Below are 18,926 nucleotides of genomic sequence, written 5' to 3' on the forward strand. Positions count from 1 at the left end.
TGGAAAGCCTCCCTCCTTCCGGGTCAGGGCAGTATCTTCTGGTTAGGTGGCAGTCCCAGGGGCTCCTTGCCTTCTCTGTCACATGGCAGTGCACATAGTGGTGTCTTCTTTATCTTTCTGGTTCCATTGTCTTCCAGCTTCTGGTTGCTCCCTGTGGCTTGTCTTTCTGGCCTTCTCTATAAGGCCTCCAATGAAAGGATTAAGACCCACCCTGATTCAATTGGTCACAATTTAAATAAAAATAACATCCTCAAAGGTCCTATTTACAATGGGTCCACACCCAGGAATGGATTAAGATAAGAACATGTTTTCCTGGGGCCTGTCACTCCAAGCCACCACATGGAGGACTTGCCATTGTCACCTAGGCGAGAGGAAGGGGGTTTGTTACAGGCTTGGAGAATCCTGGGCTCGGATTCTCCTTTCGAAACCAAAGTGCCCTTCTACTCGCCTGTTTGGGATCTTGCTAGCTGGGAGGGCAGCTCCTATGGGGAATGAGCCTGCAGAACCAGATCACAGTGACCAGCTCCTCTTCCACCCAAGCCCTGGCCTCCTAGGCTGTGTGTATTTCGGGAGGCCCCAGGGCGAGGCTGGACCCAATGTCCTACAAAGCCCTCACCTGACAGACCAGACACAGGGGTGGTTTGAGGGGCCAGACTGACTCAGGACCCCTCACCATAGGGCTGGCAGGGGCTGGGAATCAGGTGAGCTCCCGCGGCTGGTTGGGTAGAGGGAGGCTCCTGGAAATGCCCCTGGCTCCTCCCACCTGATCCCCGTGTGGGCGACATCTCAGCCAGTATATTCTCCGTTCTCACACAGGGTGCCCCCACTGCAAGAAGGTCATTCCGCACTTTACTGCCACTGCTGACGTCTTCAAAGATGACCGAAAGGTAAGGGTACCCCTCTTTACCTCACCCTGTGGCCAGTGTTGCCCTGCCACCAATTCCTGCACCTTGCCCCCTCCCATTGATGTCCCCTTCCCCAAATGGGTACACTTCTGCAGAGACCAGGGAATTCTTTCAGAAGCAGGACATTCTTTTCATTAGACAAGACTAGAGCAAGCTGGGGTTTATGCTGCAATATCAACTAAAAGAGATAATACTGAACTGTTACAGCAGTTTGCTTAGATGATGGGGAATGGTAAAAGGACTCATCTGTTTTATTTATTTAGTGCTTAAACCTTTTTACAGTAGGATTGTAGTCGTGCATTACTTATGTAATTAAAAAGACAAATAAAAAAATCCAACAAAATCAACCGGAGGCGGCCATGGTGGAGGAGAGCAGGACTGTGCTCGTGAAGCCTGAGTGAAAGGCTCCTGCAGCTGCTGACTGATGGAGCATAAAATTAACAAGCTAGAGCTGCAGAGTGGATTAGAGCAGTGGAGGGGCAGCTGCTGGCAGCCAGGGTATCGGGACCTGCTACCCAGAGTGGGGGCAGAGAAAAGAACCTGGAACTCGGGGAGGTGTGGCTTGACTGCTACTAAACTATGTAACTGTGGAGAGTGGCTTGGCCAGGTTAACTCCCCAGACTTCGAGTTCCCTTCTCTGTAATGTTGGGGTGCCAGTCTAGATGATCACCACCATCCTTCCCAGCCCTAGGGCTCGATTGTAGGAGCCTCTCACTTAAGAGGTCCCAGAAACAGCCAGTCCTGTGGGGATGCTCATCAGCCACACCCAGGCCGAGTCATGTGCAGAATAAGGCGCCTTATTCTCCCTAAAGCTTGGGTGGATTCTTCTCCAGCTGGGTTAGGACAGGCTGGCAGGAAGCAGCACCAGGCAGGAAGCTAAGCAGAGTCCTAGGTGAAAGGCCTGATACAGACCAAATGGTTGGGGCAACATGATCAGGGTTCCGCCAAGGCAGGGAGGGGCAGATGTTAGGAAAAGCAGCACAAGTGAGCAGAGATAAGTGATTATCCCAGTGCAAAGACTCTTGGTTTTCTGCTGGGTGGGGGCTTAGCAACCAGGCTTGGATTATAGCTAAAAAGAGGTCAGGCCTGCAGGTACTTTCTGGGCCTGGTAGGGGCAGTGATACAGCTGCTGGGATGACTACATCAGCCCTGAAGGAGTGGCAGAGATGGAATTGTGAGAACCGTACCAGGATGATATCTGAAGAAGCTAGTTTTGGAGGCAGGGACATGGATGGAGAATGGGGACAAACAAGGGGCCAGTTGCCTGCTTAGACCCAGAGCTGAGGACCTTCTGGACTCAAGGAATCCCACCATCGCCCACTAGTGCTGGCTGTGCTCTGAGGCACCCCTCACCCCCTCTAGGAGAGACAATGAGGGCCAGAAACATTTTTGCCACTTGGCCTGCACTGTGAGGGATGGCAAGAAGGGGCTTTGCACCTCCCATCTCCCCATCCCACTACCTCTGCCACTCAGGCCCTGCACATGTGACGATGGTGGCCCCACTGTGGGAGCTTCAGCATGTGCAGCAACTCAGTTGCTTTCCCATCTGGGCGATGGTTTGGAGAGGACTTTGTCCCCCAGAGCTGGGACTGGAATAGCAGACACCTCATGTCACCTCCATCCTCTCAGGGAGGAGAATGGCTGAAGCACCCCTTGGTCTCCCTGTCCCTCTGGGTGCTCAGGTCTCCCCAGGCCCTGGCAGTCAGTGAAGGAATACTTAGGGTGTCACTGTGGGGTGCAGAGCTAGGCTTGTTTCCCCACCTGTGCTGGGAGCCTCGTGTAGGGGAACACTGGTCTGGCTGAGACACGGGGCCGGAGTGTCTGGGGATACCCCAGGGGATGGCCCTACATTGGACGTGACATCCCCGTCCACTGTGGCTTGACCCGCATTGGCAGCAGTGAGGCCAGGCTGGCCATGCAAGACAGAGCAGCCAACGCCACCCTTCCTCTTGCCCAGTCTCCCCTGCTGATGCACAAGGCCCCCATTTCTATGATGACCCTCTCCTTCCCAAGACACTGACAGGCCTTTAGTTAATCACCTTAACTTGGGCCAGTGATCTGGCTGTTCTTTTCTCTCCCTCCCTCTCTCTTATTCCCTGTGTCCATCCAACTTCTTTACTCCAAGCCAGGGACCCTGCTCACTTGTTTTCAGGAGCACCCTTCTTAACTTCTTGTCCACACACACAGCTGGCAGTTCTGGGACTTCTGAGGCGGCACTCAGTAACAGCAGGAAAGCGGGGGCATCCCTTTCCATCCCCGTCCCTCCAGCCCGGGGACCCTGCAGGTGCCCTCTCTGCCCCTGGCACGGTGCTGTGATTTCTGGGTGCCATCCTGGAACCATGAGATCAGCATCTCTGGGGGGTGGCTCTGGGAATTTGGGACTTTTAAGAGCCGGCACTTGTAGTGGCTGCAGGCTGGTGTTTTTGGGAACCACTGGCCTGTTCAGCCTTTTCCTTTCACACACAACAGATCGAGGCCCAGAGATGTGTCCCTTGCCCGGGATGCCTGGTGGGTTACCGACAACCAGAACTGGGTCTCCTGACTCCCACTTCTTTTTGATACACCCCATGCCACCACCTTTTAGCCAGAATTTTATTTTTTTTCCCCACCCAGAAGCCAGTCTCTGTTCCTTCCCCAATCGATATGCAGTCGGTTGTTCACTTCCATTTTCATAGCCAAAGTCAATACTAGCTCTTGCAGAGATTTATTTTCCTGAATCAATAAAGCTGTGTGAGGCAGCTCATATTTTAGCTGGGGAGCCTCCATTCCCTCCCAAGAGCTTACTTGGGGGCTTTATCCGTTGACACTCTGGATGTAGAAAAGGCTGCACTGTTAGTGTTGGAATACATGGTGTTATTGAAGGGGTCATGGAGGGCAAGGATTCGTGATGGAAGGTGCACAGGGCAGGGGCAGGACCTGGGGCTGGCAAGGAGGGCCTGGCCTCTCACTGCCCATCACCGTGTTCTCAGCCCAGTGGGTGGTGCTGGTGTGTGGTTCTTGGCCAGGTGTGAGGGCATCTCGGGGTGAGGCCTCCTCTGTGACTGGCCCACATCTCTAGGACAACTCGGACCATGTTATAGACAGTCCCTCTGAGTTTATAAGATTACCTGCCCGTCAGGATTGAAAGCTCCCTGAGGGAAGGGACTGTATCTTTGAATTCTCTGCAGTCTTGACACCTCAGACCTCTGTAAAGGTTGACTGAGTGAAGAATAATAACATATTTGATTTTTACTGAGAGACCTTCATGCATTATACTTTTTAAATCATTTTTTATTATAGAATATAACATATATACATAGAAGTGATAATTTTCCAAGTGCAATTTAACAGAGAGCAAATTTCAAAGAATGTTATGGGTTACAGTTCCACAGTTTCAGATATTTCCTTATTGTGTAATAAACCATATATACCAAAAGCTAATAACTTGCAAATTACAATTTAACAAGTAGCTATAGAATAAATTTCAAAGGATGCTGTGGGTTACGTTTCCACCATTTCAGTTCTTTCCTTCTAGTCATTCTAATACCCTCACAACTAAGTAGAAAATTATATAGGATTCAGTATTCATAATCCTTTGTTAAATTCCATCGTATCTGTTGGTACCCCTTCCTCTAGTTTAACCACTTTCCCGATCTTCAGGGATGTCTAGGCAGTGACCACCCTAACTTGCATGCATTATACTTTTTTTTTTTTTTTTTTTTTTTTTTTTTTTTTTTTAATCATCATTTTATTGAGATATATTCACATACCACGCAGTCATACAAAACAAATTGTACTTTCGATTGTTTACAGTACCATTACATAGTTGTACATTCATCACCTAAATCAATCCCTGACACCTTCATTAGCACACACACAAAAATAACAAGAATAATAATTAGAGTGAAAAAGAGCAATTGAAGTAAAAAAGAACACTAGGTACCTTTGTCTGTTTGTTTGCTTCCCCTACTTTTCTACACATCGATCCATAAACTAGACAAAGTGGAGTTTGGTCCTTATGGCATTCCCAATCCCACTGTCACCCCTCATAAGCTACATTTTTATACAACTGTCTTCGAGATTCATGGGTTCTGGGTTGTAGTTTAATAGTTTCAGGTATCCACCACCAGCTACCCCAATTCTTTAGAACCTAAAAAAGGTTGTCTAAAGTGTGCGTAAGAGTGCCCACCAGAGTGATCTCTCGGCTCGTTTTGGAATCTCTCTGCCACTGAAGCTTATCTCATTTCCTTTCACATCCCCCTTTTGGTCAAGAAGATGTTCTCCGTCCCACGATGCCAGGTCTACATTCCTCCCCGGGAGTCATATTCCACGTTGCCAGGGAGATTCACTCCCCTGGGTGTCTGATCCCACGTAGGGGGGAGGGCAGTGATTTCACCTTTCAAGTTGGCCTAGCCAGAGAGAGAGGGCCACATCTGAGCAACAAAGAGGCATTCAGGAGGAGACTCTTAGGCACAAATACAGGGAGGCCTAGCCTCTCCTTTGCAGCAACCGTCTTCCCAAGGGTAAAACTTATGGCAGAGGGCTCAACCCATCAAACCACCAGTCCCCTATGTCTGTGGTCATGTTAGCAACCATGGAGGTGGGGTAGGCGAATACCCCTGCATTCTCCACAGGCTCCTCAAGGGGGCACTACATCGTTTGTTTTTTTTTTTTTTTTTTTTTTTCCCTTGTTTGTCTTTTTTCTTTTTTTTTTTTTTTAACTTTCCCTTCTTTTTTCAAATCAACTGTATGAAAAAAAAAGTTAAAAAGAAAACAAACATACAATAAAAGAACATTTCAAAGAGACCATAGCAAGGGAGTAAGAAAAAGACAACTAACCTAAGATAACTGCTTAACTTCCAACATGTTCCTACTTTACCCCAAGAAAGTTACATACTATAGCAACATTTCAGTGAACTTGTTCCTACTACATCCATCAGAAATTAACAGACCATAGTCATTTCTGGGCATCCCCAGAACGTTAAATAGCTTATCTGTTCTTCTTGGATTATTGTTCCCCCTTCCTTAATTGCTCTCTACTGCTAGTTCCCCTACATTCTACATTATAAACCATTTGTTTTACATTTTTCAAAGTTCACATTAGTGGTAGCATATAATATTTCTCTTTTTGTGCCTGGCTTATTTCGCTCAGCATTATGTCTTCAAGGTTCATCCATGTTGTCATATGTTTCACCAGATCATTCCTTCTTACTGCCGCGTAGTATTCCATCGTGTGTATATACCACATTTTATTTATCCACTCATCTGTTGATGGACATTTGGGTTGTTTCCATCTCTTGGCAATTGTGAATAATGCTGCTATGAACATTGGCGTGCAGATATCTGTTCGTGTCACTGCTTTCCGATCTTCCGGGTATATCCCGAGAAGTGCAATCGCTGGATCGAATGGTAGCTCTATCTCTAGTTTTCTAAGGAACTGCCAGACTGACTTCCAGAGTGGCTGAACCATTATACAGTCCCACCAGCAATGAATAAGAGTTCCAATTTCTCCACATCCCCTCCAGCATTTGTAGTTTCCTGTTTGTTTAATGGCAGCCATTCTAACCGGTGTTAGATGGTATCTCATTGTGGTCTTAATTTGCATCTCTCTAATAGCTAGTGAAGCTGAACATTTTTTCATGTGTTTCTTGGCCATTTGTATTTCCTCTTCAGAGAACTGTCTTTTCATATCTTTTGCCCATTTTATAATTGGGCTGTCTGTACTATTGTCATTGAGTTGTAGGATTTCTTTGTATATGCAAGATATCAGTCTTTTGTCAGATACATGGTTTCCAAAAATTTTTTCCCATTGAGTTGGCTGCCTCTTTACCTTTTTGAGAAATTCCTTTGAGGTGCAGAAACTTCTAAGCTTGAGGAGTTCCCATTTATCTATTTTCTCTTTTGTTGCTTGTGCTTTGGGTGTAAAGTCTAGGAAGTGGCCTCCTAATACAAGGTCTTGAAGATGTTTTCCTACATTATCTTCTAGGAGTTTAATGGTACTTTCTTTTATATTGAGATCTTTGGTCCATTTTGAGTTAATTTTTGTGTAGGGGGTGAGGTAGGGGTCCTCTTTCATTCTTTTGGATATGGATATCCAACTCTCCCAGCCCCATTTGTTGAAAAGACCATTATGGCTCAGTTCGGTGACTTTGGGGGCCTTATCAAAGATCAGTCGGCCATAGATCTGAGGGTCTATCTCTGAATTCTCAATTCGATTCCATTGATCTATATGTCTATCTTTGTGCCAGTACCATGCTGTTTTGGCAACTGTGGCTTTATAATAAGCTTCAAAGTCAGGGAGTGTAAGTCTTCCCACTTCGTTTTTCTTTTTTAAAGTGTCTTTAGCAATTCGAGGCATCTTCCCTTTCCAAATAAATTTGATAACTAGCTTTTCCAAGTCTGCAAAGTAGGTTGTTGGAATTTTGATTGGGATTGCATTGAATCTGTAGATGAGTTTGGGTAGAATTGACATCTTAATGACATTTAGCCTTCCTATCCATGAACATGGAATATTTTTCCATCTTTTAAGGTCCCCTTCTATTTCTTTTAGTAGAGTTATGTAGTTTTCTTTGTATAGGTCTTTTACATCTTTGGTTAAGTTTATTCCTAGGTACTTGATTTTCTTAGTTGCTATTGAAAATGGTATCTTTTTCTTGAGTGTCTCTTCAGTTTGTTCATTTCTAGCATATAGAAACATTACTGACTTATGTGCATTAATCTTGTATCCCGCTACTTTGCTAAATTTGTTTATTAGCTCTAGTAGGTGTATCGTTGATTTCTCAGGGTTTTCTAGATATAAGATCATATCATCTGCAAACAATGACAGTTTTACTTCTTCTTTTCCAATTTGGATGCCTTTTATTTCTTTGTCTTGCCGGATTGCCCTGGCTAGCACTTCCAGCACAATGTTGAATAACAGTGGTGACAGCGGGCATCCTTGTCTTGTTCCTGATCTTAGAGGGAAGGCTTTCAGTCTCTCACCATTGAGTACTATGCTGGCTGTGGGTTTTTCATATATGCTCTTTATCATGTTGAGGAAGTTTCCTTCAATTCCTACCTTTTGAAGTGTTTTTATCAAAAACGGATGTTGGATTTTGTCAAATGCTTTTTCAGCATCTATTGAGATGATCAATTGATTTTTCCCTTTCGAGTTTTTAATGTGTTGTAATACATTGATTGTTTTTCTTATGTTGAACCATCCTTGCATGCCTGGAATGAACCCCACTTGGTCATGGTGTATGATTTTTTTAATGTGTCTTTGGATTCGATTTGCAAGTATTTTGTTGAGGATTTTTGCATCTATATTCATTAGGGAGATTGGCCGGTAGTTTTCCTTTTTTGTAGCATCTTTGCCTGGTTTTGGTATTAGATTGATGTTAGCTTCATAAAATGAATTAGGTAGTGTTCCATTTTTTTCAATGTTTTGAAAGAGTTTGAGTAAGATTGGTGTCAGTTCTTTCTGGAAAGTTTGGTAGAATTCCCCTGTGAAGCCATCTGGCCCTGGGCATTTATTTGTGGGAAGATTTTTGATGATTGATTGGATCTCTTTGCTTGTGATGGGTTGGTTGAGGTCTTCTATTTCTTCTCTGGTCAGTCTAGGTTGTTCATATGTTTCCAGGAAATTGTCCATTTCTTCTACATTATCCAGTTTGTTGCCATACAGTTGTTCATAATATCCTCTTATAATTTTTTTAATTTCTTCAGGATCTGCAGTTATGTCACCTTTTTCATTCATTATTTTGTTTATATGGGTCTTCTCTCTTTTTGATTTTGTCAGTCTAGCTAGGGGCTTGTCAATCTTGTTGATCTTCTCAAAGAACCAACTTTTGGTGATATTTATCCTTTCTATTGTTTTTTTGTTCTCTATGTCATTTATTTCTGCTTTAATCCTTGTTATTTCTTTTCTTGTACTTGGTTTAGGATTGGTTTGCTGTTCATTTTCTAGCTTCTTCAGTTGATCCATTAGTTCTTTGATTTTGGCTCTTTCTTCCTTTTTAATATATGCGTTTAGTGCTATAAATTTCCCCCTTAGCACTGCTTTTGCTGCATCCCATAGGTTTTGGTATGTTGTGTTCTCATTTTCATTCGTCTCTATATATTTAGCAATTTCTCTTGCTATTTCTTCTTTAACCCACTGATTGTTTAGGAGTGTGTTGTTTAACCTCCAGGTATTTGTGAATTTTCTAAGTCTCTGATGGTTATTGACTTCTAATTGTATTCCATTGTGGTCAGAGAATGTGCTTTGAATAATTTCAATCTTTTTAAATTTATTGAGGCTTGTTTTATGTCCCAGCATATGATCTATTCTGGAGAAAGTTCCGTGAGCACTAGAAAAGTATGTGTATCCTGTTGATTTGGGATGTAATGTCCTGTAGATGTCTGTTAAATCTAATTCATTTATCAGATTGTTTAGGTTTTCAATTTCCTTATTGGTCTTCTGTCTGGTTGATCTATCTATAGGAGAGAGTGATGTGTTGAAGTCTCCCACAATTATTGTGGAAACATCAATTGCTTCCTTTAGTTTTGTCAATGTTTCTCTCATGTATTTTGTGGCACCTTGATTGGGTGCATAGACATTTACGATTGTTATTTCTTCTTGCTGAATTGCCCCTTTTATTAGTATGTAGTGGCCTTCTTTGTCTCTCAAAACATCCCTGCATTTGAAGTCTATTTTATCTGAGATTAATATTGCTACACCTGCTTTCTTTTGGCTGTAGCTTGCATGAAATATTTTTTTCCATCCTTTCACTTTCAGTTTCTTTGTGTCCCTGTGTCTAAGATGAGTCTCTTGTATGCAACATATTGATGGTTCATTTTTTTTGATCCATTCTGCGAATCTATATCTTTTAATTGGGGAGTTTAATCCATTTACATTCAACGTTAAAACCGTGAAGGCATTTCTTGAATCGGCCATCTTATCCTTTGGATTATGTTTGCCATATTTTTCCCTCTCTCTATTAATATCCTTTATTGTACCCATACCGAATCTCTTTAGTACTGAACCTTTCTCCAAGTCTCTCTGTCCTGTCTTTGTTTCTCTGTCTGTAGGGCTCCCTTTAGTATCTCCAGTAGGGCAGGTCTCTTGTTAGCAAATTCTCTCAGCATTTCTTTGTCTGTGAAAAATTTAAGCTCTCCCTCAAATTTGAAGGAGAGCTTTGCTGGATAAAGTATTCTTGGCTGGAAATTCCTCTCACTCAGAATTTTAAATATATCGTGCCACTGCCTTCTCGCCTCCATGGTGGCTGCTGAGTAGTCACTACTTAGTCTTATGCTGTTTCCTTTGTATGTGGTGAATTGCTTTTCTCTTGCTGCTTTCAGAACTTGCTCCTTCTCTTCTATGTTTGACAGTGTGATCAGTATATGTCTCGGAGTGGGTTTTTTTGGATTTATTCTATTTGGAGTTCGCTGAGCATTTATGATTTGTGTATTTATGTTGTTTAGAAGATTTGGGAAGTTTTCCCCAACAATTTCTTTGAATACTCTTCCTAGACCTTTACCCTTTTCTTCCCCTTCTGGGACACCAATGAGTCTTATATTCGGACGTTTCATATTATCTATCATATCCCTGAGGTCCATTTCGAGTTTTTCAATTTTTTTCCCCATTCTTTCTTTTATGTTTTCATTTTCCATTCTGTCATCTTCCAGGTCACTGATTCATTGTTCAACTTCCTCTAGTCTTGTACTATGAGTGTCCAGAATCTTTTTAATTTGGTCAACAGTTTCTTTAATTTCCATAAGATCATCCATTTTTTTATTTAGTCTTGCAATGTCTTCTTTATGCTCTTCTAGGGTCTTCTTGATTTCCTTCATATCCCGTACTAGGGTCTCATTGTTCATCTTTAGTTCTTTGAGTAGCTGCTCTAGGTGTGTCTCTTCTGGTCTTTTGATTTGGGTGCTTGGGCTTGGGTTATCCATATCGTCTGGTTTTTTCATATGCTTTATAATTTTCTGTTGTTTTTGGCCTCGTGGCATTTGCTGACCTTGATAGGGTTCTTTTAGGGTTTGTAGACCAGTTGAAGTCCTTATCTCTAATTTATCAGATCTACAGCTTCGTGGAGTACACTTTCTCTAACTAACCAGCAGGTGGCGTCCACGAGCCACCTGTTCTCCACAAGCCAGATCTCCCCTGCTTAGCCTTTTTGGTGAGTGGGGGAGTGAGTCTTGTGGGGCCCAATTGGTGTCCCAAGCTTGCGTGTGTAGTTGGTGTTGCCTGCCCTGTATGTGGGGCGTGTTTCTGGGCAGTCAGGGAGGGGGGGTGGCCCTAACAATCAAATCTCCCTGATGATCCTAGAGTTTTAAAGCTACTGCAATAGTCTAATCCTTCAGTTCAGTCCTGCCACAGTTTGTCTCTGCCACTGACCCACAAGTCTTTGGTATTGGCGTATGGCTCCTGAGACTTGCAAGTGGGCCCCTCTTCCAGGCTGTGCACCCCGGGTCCTCTGTTGAGGGATGACTGTGCTATGTCGCAGGTGAGTGCCGTCCCCTCAGGGCAGTTCTGGGCTGCTGGGCTGTGTTGGGAGGCTCCCAGTCTGCTCAAATGATGGCTGAATGGGACTCTGTTAATTCACACTGCTCCCCCTTCCCAGCTCTGGGACATTCAGCTGAGGTTGCAGGGAAGGCTAATGTCCACGCCCAGTTTTGTGGTGTGTGCCTGTTATTTGAAGCACTTCCGTCACACTGGGTTGTCTGGGGTAGCTCTGGGCTATGGGGCTGGCGATGGGCAGGAGTGTTTCCTGTCCACCAGGATGGTGGCTGTGAGCGGACACCCCCCTTTTCTTGGGAAGTTGTGTTGTTTAGTGAATTTTCTTAGCCACTGGATTATTGCCTTTTGTCTCAGAGCTCTCTTAGTTCTGCTCTTGACTTGACGTGTCCAAATTTCAATTCTTTGAAGCTTTCTGTATTGAGCTTCTTAGAGTAATTGTTTTAGAAAAAGCAAAAAGGATTTAAAAAAAAAAAAAAAAAAAACGGCCCTCCTCAGAGATCTAATGGGTTATTGAAATGCTAATAGACAAAGCAACCAGGGCCATTAAGGAAAAGTGTCCAGGGCAGAGAGATCAGCCTTGCTTCGGGATTTGCATATGCGCCTCAAGGCCTGATCTCCGCCCTTCCCCTTTCTGTGTTCACCAGAACTCCAAAAATCCTCTGCTTTTATTTTGGAGTTTTTCGTGTTGTTTTTTTTCTATGTCTGTCTCCTCTCTGCTGGGCTGGCTGCTCTCAGAGTCTCTGGTGTCTGGCCTCAGTCTATCTATGGTTGGAGTTTGAATCAGTAGAATGAGTTTCCGGTAAGAGCAGCCACTGCAATTCTCCCTTCTCCTTCCTGGAGCTGACAGCCCCTCCTCCCCCGGGACTGAGCCTGGCAGGGAGGGGCGCGGGTCCCCTGGCCGCAAAAACTTACAGATTTCGCTGATCTCAGCAGTTCCACGTTTTCATGAGTGTTGTATGAAGTATGCCCAAAGACAGATTGCTCTGTGGTGTCCAGTCCACGCAGTTCCTGGCTTTTTACCTACTTTCCTGGAGGAGTAACTAAAACATACAGCTCACCAGTCTGCCATCTTGCCCCGCCTCCGCATTATACTTTAAAAGCGTCGTGTCAGGTTGTCCTCACAACAGCTAAATCAGCTAGGTATTATTATTACTATCCCCATTTTACAGATGAGGAAATTGAATCTTAGAGCAGTTAAGTGACTAGCCCAGAGTTACCCAGCTGGAAAGGGGCAAAGTCAGAATGGATAAACAGGCATTGTCACAGTTTGAGTTCTCCAGAAGCAGACCCTGAGCCTAGGATTCCCGTGCAGGTAGTTTATTTGGGAGGTGATTTGGGGAAGCACCAGTGGGGATTGAGGAAGTAAGCGAGGGAGGGAAAAGAGGCCAAAGCAAGGTGTGCTATGTCCCACCGGGGACCTCACCAGGAACGTGCCACAGAATCATCCCATTTGAAGGTCAAGGACTCTAGGGTACTTATCCTCCAGCTCCTGCGGGCTGGGAAGAAGCCCTTGGGCTGAGAGAAGCAGGTCCTGTAGGCAGGTGCTGGACCAAGGGGCACCTCGGGCAGGGCACGGACTGCATGTGCTCCAGGAACTCATGCAAATCCAGAAGTAAGAGGCCTGTGTTCTGAGCTTCAAGCCTTGAGTGGGTGTAATGGGGGGCAAGGCATTTAGACAGGGTTAAATTGGGATAGATGAGAAGACATTTATTTGCTGCCTTGTTTCGAAAGAGTCTAAGCCTTTAGGGAGGGATGCAACTTGTCTCTTCTATAGAAACTGAGCCTTTGCCGCTGTAAGTGGCATTCTTGGTATGTTGCTGGCAGTTAATTTGGGTGATTCAGAATAATTATACATTTTAATTTAGGGGATGTATGAAATCATATACTGTGTTTTCAACAGCTTCAGGGCATGTGTACAAATTAAATTCATAATTTAAAGTAGATGCAGGGAGAGCAGCAGCCCAGAGCAGTGCTCATCAAACACTTTGACATGTTGGATGCCAGAGGCCCTCAGCTGCCCGGTGTGTGGAGGCAGGGTGGTCTCCCCTGGGCCCAGCCCCTAGCACCCACCCCAAGAAATCGAACCCTGTGGACGGCCAGAGAAGCAGCCACTCTCTCTTTCTAAGTACTGGAGAGAGTACCTGAGAGGGCGAACTGGGGACCAGCCTGTGTGAACTGGGCTCTGTGGGGCGCTGGTGAATGGCAAGTTTAGCCTGCCCCTGGAGCCCGCTGTCCCTCTGCTCCAGCCAGCTGTTGCCCATGGGGTTGCAGGACAAGTGCCAACAAATCTTCTGACTTTTAAAGAGAAACTGGAAAGCCAGATTTTTATACAAAATCCTCTGCCTTTTTTCTTTTCTATGTTGGCAGCTAATTCAAATTTCTTTAAAAAAAAAAACTAAACTCTATGTGGACCAAGTAGAACAGGACTAAGAGCTAGATATGGATTGAGTGCAGCCAGTTTGCAAACTGTGCTCTAAAAAGCCTGACTACACGGAATGTTATGTAGCTGCAGAGGTAGAAGAGGAGCGTGCGGGTGGAGTTGGAGGAGGAGAAGCATGGCCCACCAGGCACCAGTGGGGGAGCCTCGGCTAGTTCTTGGCTCTGATTGTCCATCCCGCAGTTCACAGAATAGCAGCCCCACTCAGCTGGGGCATGAAGTAGCAATCAGTCAAGATGGTTGTTGGGTGGCCTCCAGGGCTCTCCTACCTGGAAACGGTGTTTGTTCAAATGTGAATGACCAAAGAACGGTGTTATTCAGCAATTTTAAATTTCAAGGCACAGTAAGAGTTGGGTCTGGATTCCTTGGCGGGCTTTGGCCCTCAGAGGCACCAAGCTTGTTCTCCCAGGTCCAGGCACGTGCTGGTCCTTCCATTCAGATGCTCTTTCCCAGGTCTTCAGTGGCAGGCGGCCTCAACATTCAGGTCTCAGATTCAGTCCCCCCACCCCATGGCCTCCCTGACCACTCTGGCTGATGCAGCCCCTCTGGTTATTATTGTCTTCTCGAGTCACCGTCAGCACTCCTCAGGTTCTAACGTGGTCGTATTTGTTTGCGTTGTTAACTGCCTTCTCGCAGGATGTCAGTTGCTTGGTGACTGTACTTGGTCACGTCCACCATTGTATCCCTAGCACCTGGAACAGGCTCGTCACATAGTAGGGCTGCAGGAAGAGTTGATTGATGAGCGGACTCCCCTCAGAATCTGTCCCTTCTCCTCTGCTGCCATCAGTTGACCCCTTTCCCTCCTTTCTGTGACCCTCAACTGGAGAAACATTCCCCGTTTCTGTTTTATCCCCTCTTATTTTGAAAGAACACTAAATAATAAGGAAAAACTGCAGTATGTGGCTGTTGTTGGATGGGCAAGAAGAGGCCAATGGCTAGTTTGAGAACCTCTGTCTGACAGAAAACTGATTGCTTTAGTCAGAGTAACATTCTTCCAGTTTCTGGAATGTGCCCTACTGGATTGAATTATCTTCCCTCCTTTGCTCCCTCTGCTCCCCTGGGTTCTCTGGGCACCCTGGACCACCTCCATCGCACCTCCTATCACACTGTATTGGAATTGTCTGTTTATCCAACTCCCTGACCAGATGCTAAGCTTCCAGCAGGGACAGAATTTGTATATGGGCCAGGTGGAGTGACTACACTAGCAGTTAGCATTTACTGACTGTTAACTGTGTGCAGACCTGTGCTGATTCGCTTTACCTTAATTCACAATATCCCCATAATCTGGGTATTATTGTTATACCCATTGTACAGATGAGGAAATTGAGGCACCAAGAATCTAGGTAATTTTCCTGAAGTCTTAATATGTGGCCAAGCCAAGCTTTGAACTTGGGGAACTTGACTTCAAAGTCGTTGTTCTTAACCTGGGTACTGTCCCGCCTCCCCAAGCAGCTATTCAGGAGGTATTGGTTGAATCCCACAGTGCCTTGCTGAAAGCATCACAAGACCTGTGGTCTTGACACGTGCTTTGAAGCCATAATTTCCTTTATGGGCTTTGTACTCTTGATTTTATGGGGTAGTCTGATGATGCTCCAAGGAGAGTCCCCTAACCTTACCCATCTGCCTTGGAAGCTGGAAACAAGCACCTTCAGTCCCGAGGGCGCTTTGGGCTGGGATGCTTGGGTGTAGCTCATCCCTGCTATTGGGGAGAAAAAAATCAAAGCAAGCACACAACCCTGCCCCGGGCTGACCTCCCTCTATTCTGTCCCATAGATCGCCTGTGCTGCTGTTGACTGCGTGAAAGACAAGAACCAGGATCTGTGTCAGCAGGAAGCCATCAAGGCCTACCCCACTTTCCACTACTACCAGTACGGGAAGTTTCTAGAGAAGTATGACAGCGATCGGACGGTAAGCTGGGGAGAGGCCTCTGCCCTGAGCTACGTCTGCTCACTGATAGTGCAGTGACCCCTGAGGGGAGCCTCACAGGGAGGCGTCACAGAAACCACTCAGGTTAGCTGGCCCGACTGCTGTAAAACTCCGGACTGCTGTAAAACTCCGAGCTGCGAGGACAAGGGCTCTGGGCCTGGCTGAACCTCAACACTGTGGGCAAGAGAGTCTCGAGGGCCTGTCATAGACAACTTGCCCCAGAGCTGGGGTGGATTCCTGGGTGTGGACACGTTCCTTTCCTGCTTCCCAGGGCTGGCCTTGGAATGAAGGAATGGCAGCAGGTAGTCAAGCTGTGCTTCTCGGACCCTCCCCGCATCGGCAGTCTGTCCCCATGATTAGGCTCCCTTTGTCTGTCCACAGAAGTCAGTGGCAGAGGATCCGGAAGGGGAGAGGGAGGACATGGGGTGCACATCCTTATCAGGGGCTAACAGTCCTTTTTCTTTTTCTCCTCTTTCCCTTCTCCCCCTTCCCTTTAGGAATTGGGCTTTACCAATTTTATTCGAACCCTCCGGGAGGGAGACCATGAAAGGCTGGGGAAAAAGAAGGAAGAATTATAGTTTCTGCCTCAGAGAAAGATTTTCCATTACACTGTGAATGAAACCTGTTTTGTTGTTATTTTGGAATTTCCATACGTTCCAAAGACAATGTTTTTTATAGCCACTTATGGCCATTTTGTACAATTTTGAAATAAAATTAAACCAATTGTTTGTCAGTATGGGTTATTTTCACAGACATGATATGAACTGCAACAAAGATGGATTTGTATGTTCTCCCTTCTTCCACGTCCTCTGTGGGAGGCGGGAGAGCCACGCTGCAGTGCCCTGCCTCCCGAGACAGACTCCGGAGGCCCTGGCTGAAGGACGGGGGTGTGGGGTGCTAGCCCCTTTTCAGTTATTTCAGAGCAGAACAGGGAAATGGGAACACAAAATATTCTGTCAGAAACTGAAACGTGACTAGATATTGAGAGGAAAGTCATTAAGATGATCAGGGAAAATGTGATACTGTAGAAGCAAATGGTAACCAAGCATTAGCTGACCCAGATCATTGTGATTTCAATTTTGATGTGTTGTCCTGGCTTCTCTCTTCTTCCTCTCTCCCTTTCCTGCCTCCTTGCTGTCTCACTGTCATTTGCTTGCTCCCTCTCCCTTTCCTCCAGTCTTATAGAGAAAATGAAGTCAAAATGTCAGGGATGAGTGCAGTGATCAAGCACCAGCTCCCTGGGGTCTAGAGAGGCATAGCAGGAGGTGGCCTTTGTGTGGGCTGCTTGCTCTGCACATGGGCTGCAAGGGACAGCGTGGGGGACATGGATGTCATATCCTCAGTGTGCAAATGTAAGGTGTTAACCAGCTCCCCCCATACCTCCACCGCCACAGTAGCCCCCAAACCTTCACAGTGTCCTCCGTGGATGCATGCTGCTCCCAGGTCCCTGCTCTGCTCCGGCTCCTCCCTCGGCCTTCTGCTGTGTTACTTCTCTTTCCTGACCCATCTTTTCCGCTGGTCTTCCCTGCTGTGCCAGTTTGGATGTATTATGGCCCCCAAAAGCCATTATCTTTGATGCAGTCTTATGGAGGCAGACATATTAGTGGTGATTAGGTTGGAACCTTTGGATTTGGTTGTTTCCATGGAGATGTGACCCACCTAACTATAGGTGATAACTCTGACTAGATAATTTCCATGGAGGTATGGCCCTGCCTATTCAGCATGGGCCTTGATTAGTTTACTGGAGCCCTATATAGGAACAACTGAGAGTGATATTTAGAAGAACAGCTGCAACTAAAAGGACAAAATGCCCCAAGAGTAACATTTTGGAGAACATCACTTTGAAACGCCACCTGGGAGCAAGTGGATGCCAGCCACATGCCTTCTGAGCTAACAGGTTTCCCAGACGCCAGTGGCCATCCTTCAAAGAAGGTACCCGATTACTGATACCTTACCTTGGACACTTTATGGCCTTCAGATTGTAACTTTGTAACCAAATAAACCCCCTTTATAAAAGCCAATCCATTTCTCGTATTTTGCATAATGGCAGCTTTAGCAAACTGGAACACCTGCTTTTTGCATCTCTGCAGGACTAACAACCCTGTGTTAGCAGCACTGTAGCCAGAGCCCAAGCCAGCCCTGTTCAGTGGTGTTTCTCCAGGTGGTGGAACCGCCTCGCTCTGGTTACCTCTTCAGAGTTGGGTTCTAGAGGTTGGGTTACCTAGGCTGAGGCACTTGGGAGTGCCTTTGGTCGCCTTGTTGGGGATGTCAGCCTGCAGGAACAGCCCTCCTTTTCCTGGACCCGTCCTCTTCCCACCTCACCTGAGTCCTTCCTGCTGATGGATCCTTCGAAAGGAGGATCAGAACCACACAGAGCCTCCGAATTCCTTGTGGTTGTGTTGACCCTGATGCTGCCACACAGCGGCTCCATTAAGTGAAATAGTTTTGAAAACACTACACTAATACTAGGGATGAATAATTAGCAGCTGATAAGAGCTCTGGGATGTTTTTTTTTTTGTATCTTCATTTTATTGAGATATATTCACATACCACGCAGTCATACAAAACAAATCGTACATTTGATTGTTCACAGTACCATTACATAGTTGTACATTCATCACCTAAATCAATCCCTGACACCTTCATTAGCACACACACAAAAATAACAAGAATAATAATTAAAGTGAAAAAGAGCAATTGAAGTAAAAAAGAACACTGGGTACCTTTGTCTGTTTGTTTGTTTCCTTCCCCTATTTTTCTACTCATCCAACCATAAACTAGACAAAGTGGAGTGTGGTCCTTATGGCTTTCCCAATCCCATTGTCACCCCTCATAAGCTACATTTTTATACAGTTGTCTTCGAGATTCATGGGTTCTGGGTTGCAGTTTGATAGTTTCAGGTATCCACCACCAGCTACCTCAATTCTTTAGAACCTAAAAAGGGTTGTCTAAATTGTGCGTAAGAGTGCCCACCAGAGTGACCTCTCAGCTCCTTTTGGAATCTCTCTGCCACTGAAGCTTATTTCATTTCCTTTCACATCCCCCTTTTGGTCAAGAAGATGTTCTCCGTCCCACGATGCCAGGTCTACATTCCTCCCCGGGAGTCATATTCCATGTTGCCAGGGAGATTCACTCCCCTGGGTGTCTGATCCCACGTAGTGGGGAGGGCAGTGATTTCACCTTTCAAGTTGGCTTA

At 45.6% G+C, this 18,926-nt stretch overlaps 1 protein-coding gene across 2 annotated transcripts in view; it reads left to right on the forward strand.

Moving 5' to 3' along the window:
* PDIA5 (protein disulfide isomerase family A member 5) overlaps nucleotides 1-16,458 on the forward strand; it is a 103,628-nt gene extending 87,170 nt beyond the window's left edge. For both annotated transcript variants that reach the window (XM_037836970.1, XM_037836965.1), the window contains exons 15-17: nucleotides 817-887; nucleotides 15,578-15,712; nucleotides 16,228-16,458. In XM_037836970.1, coding sequence (XP_037692898.1) covers nucleotides 817-887; nucleotides 15,578-15,712; nucleotides 16,228-16,308 — 287 coding nt within the window. In that variant the 3' untranslated portion in view covers nucleotides 16,309-16,458. The remainder of the gene's footprint in view (nucleotides 1-816; nucleotides 888-15,577; nucleotides 15,713-16,227) is intronic.
* Nucleotides 16,459-18,926: the final 2,468 nt, after the last annotated feature.

This window comes from Choloepus didactylus, chromosome 1 (genome assembly GCF_015220235.1).
Source record: "Choloepus didactylus isolate mChoDid1 chromosome 1, mChoDid1.pri, whole genome shotgun sequence".
In the NCBI taxonomy this organism is placed as follows: Eukaryota; Metazoa; Chordata; class Mammalia; order Pilosa; family Megalonychidae; genus Choloepus; species Choloepus didactylus.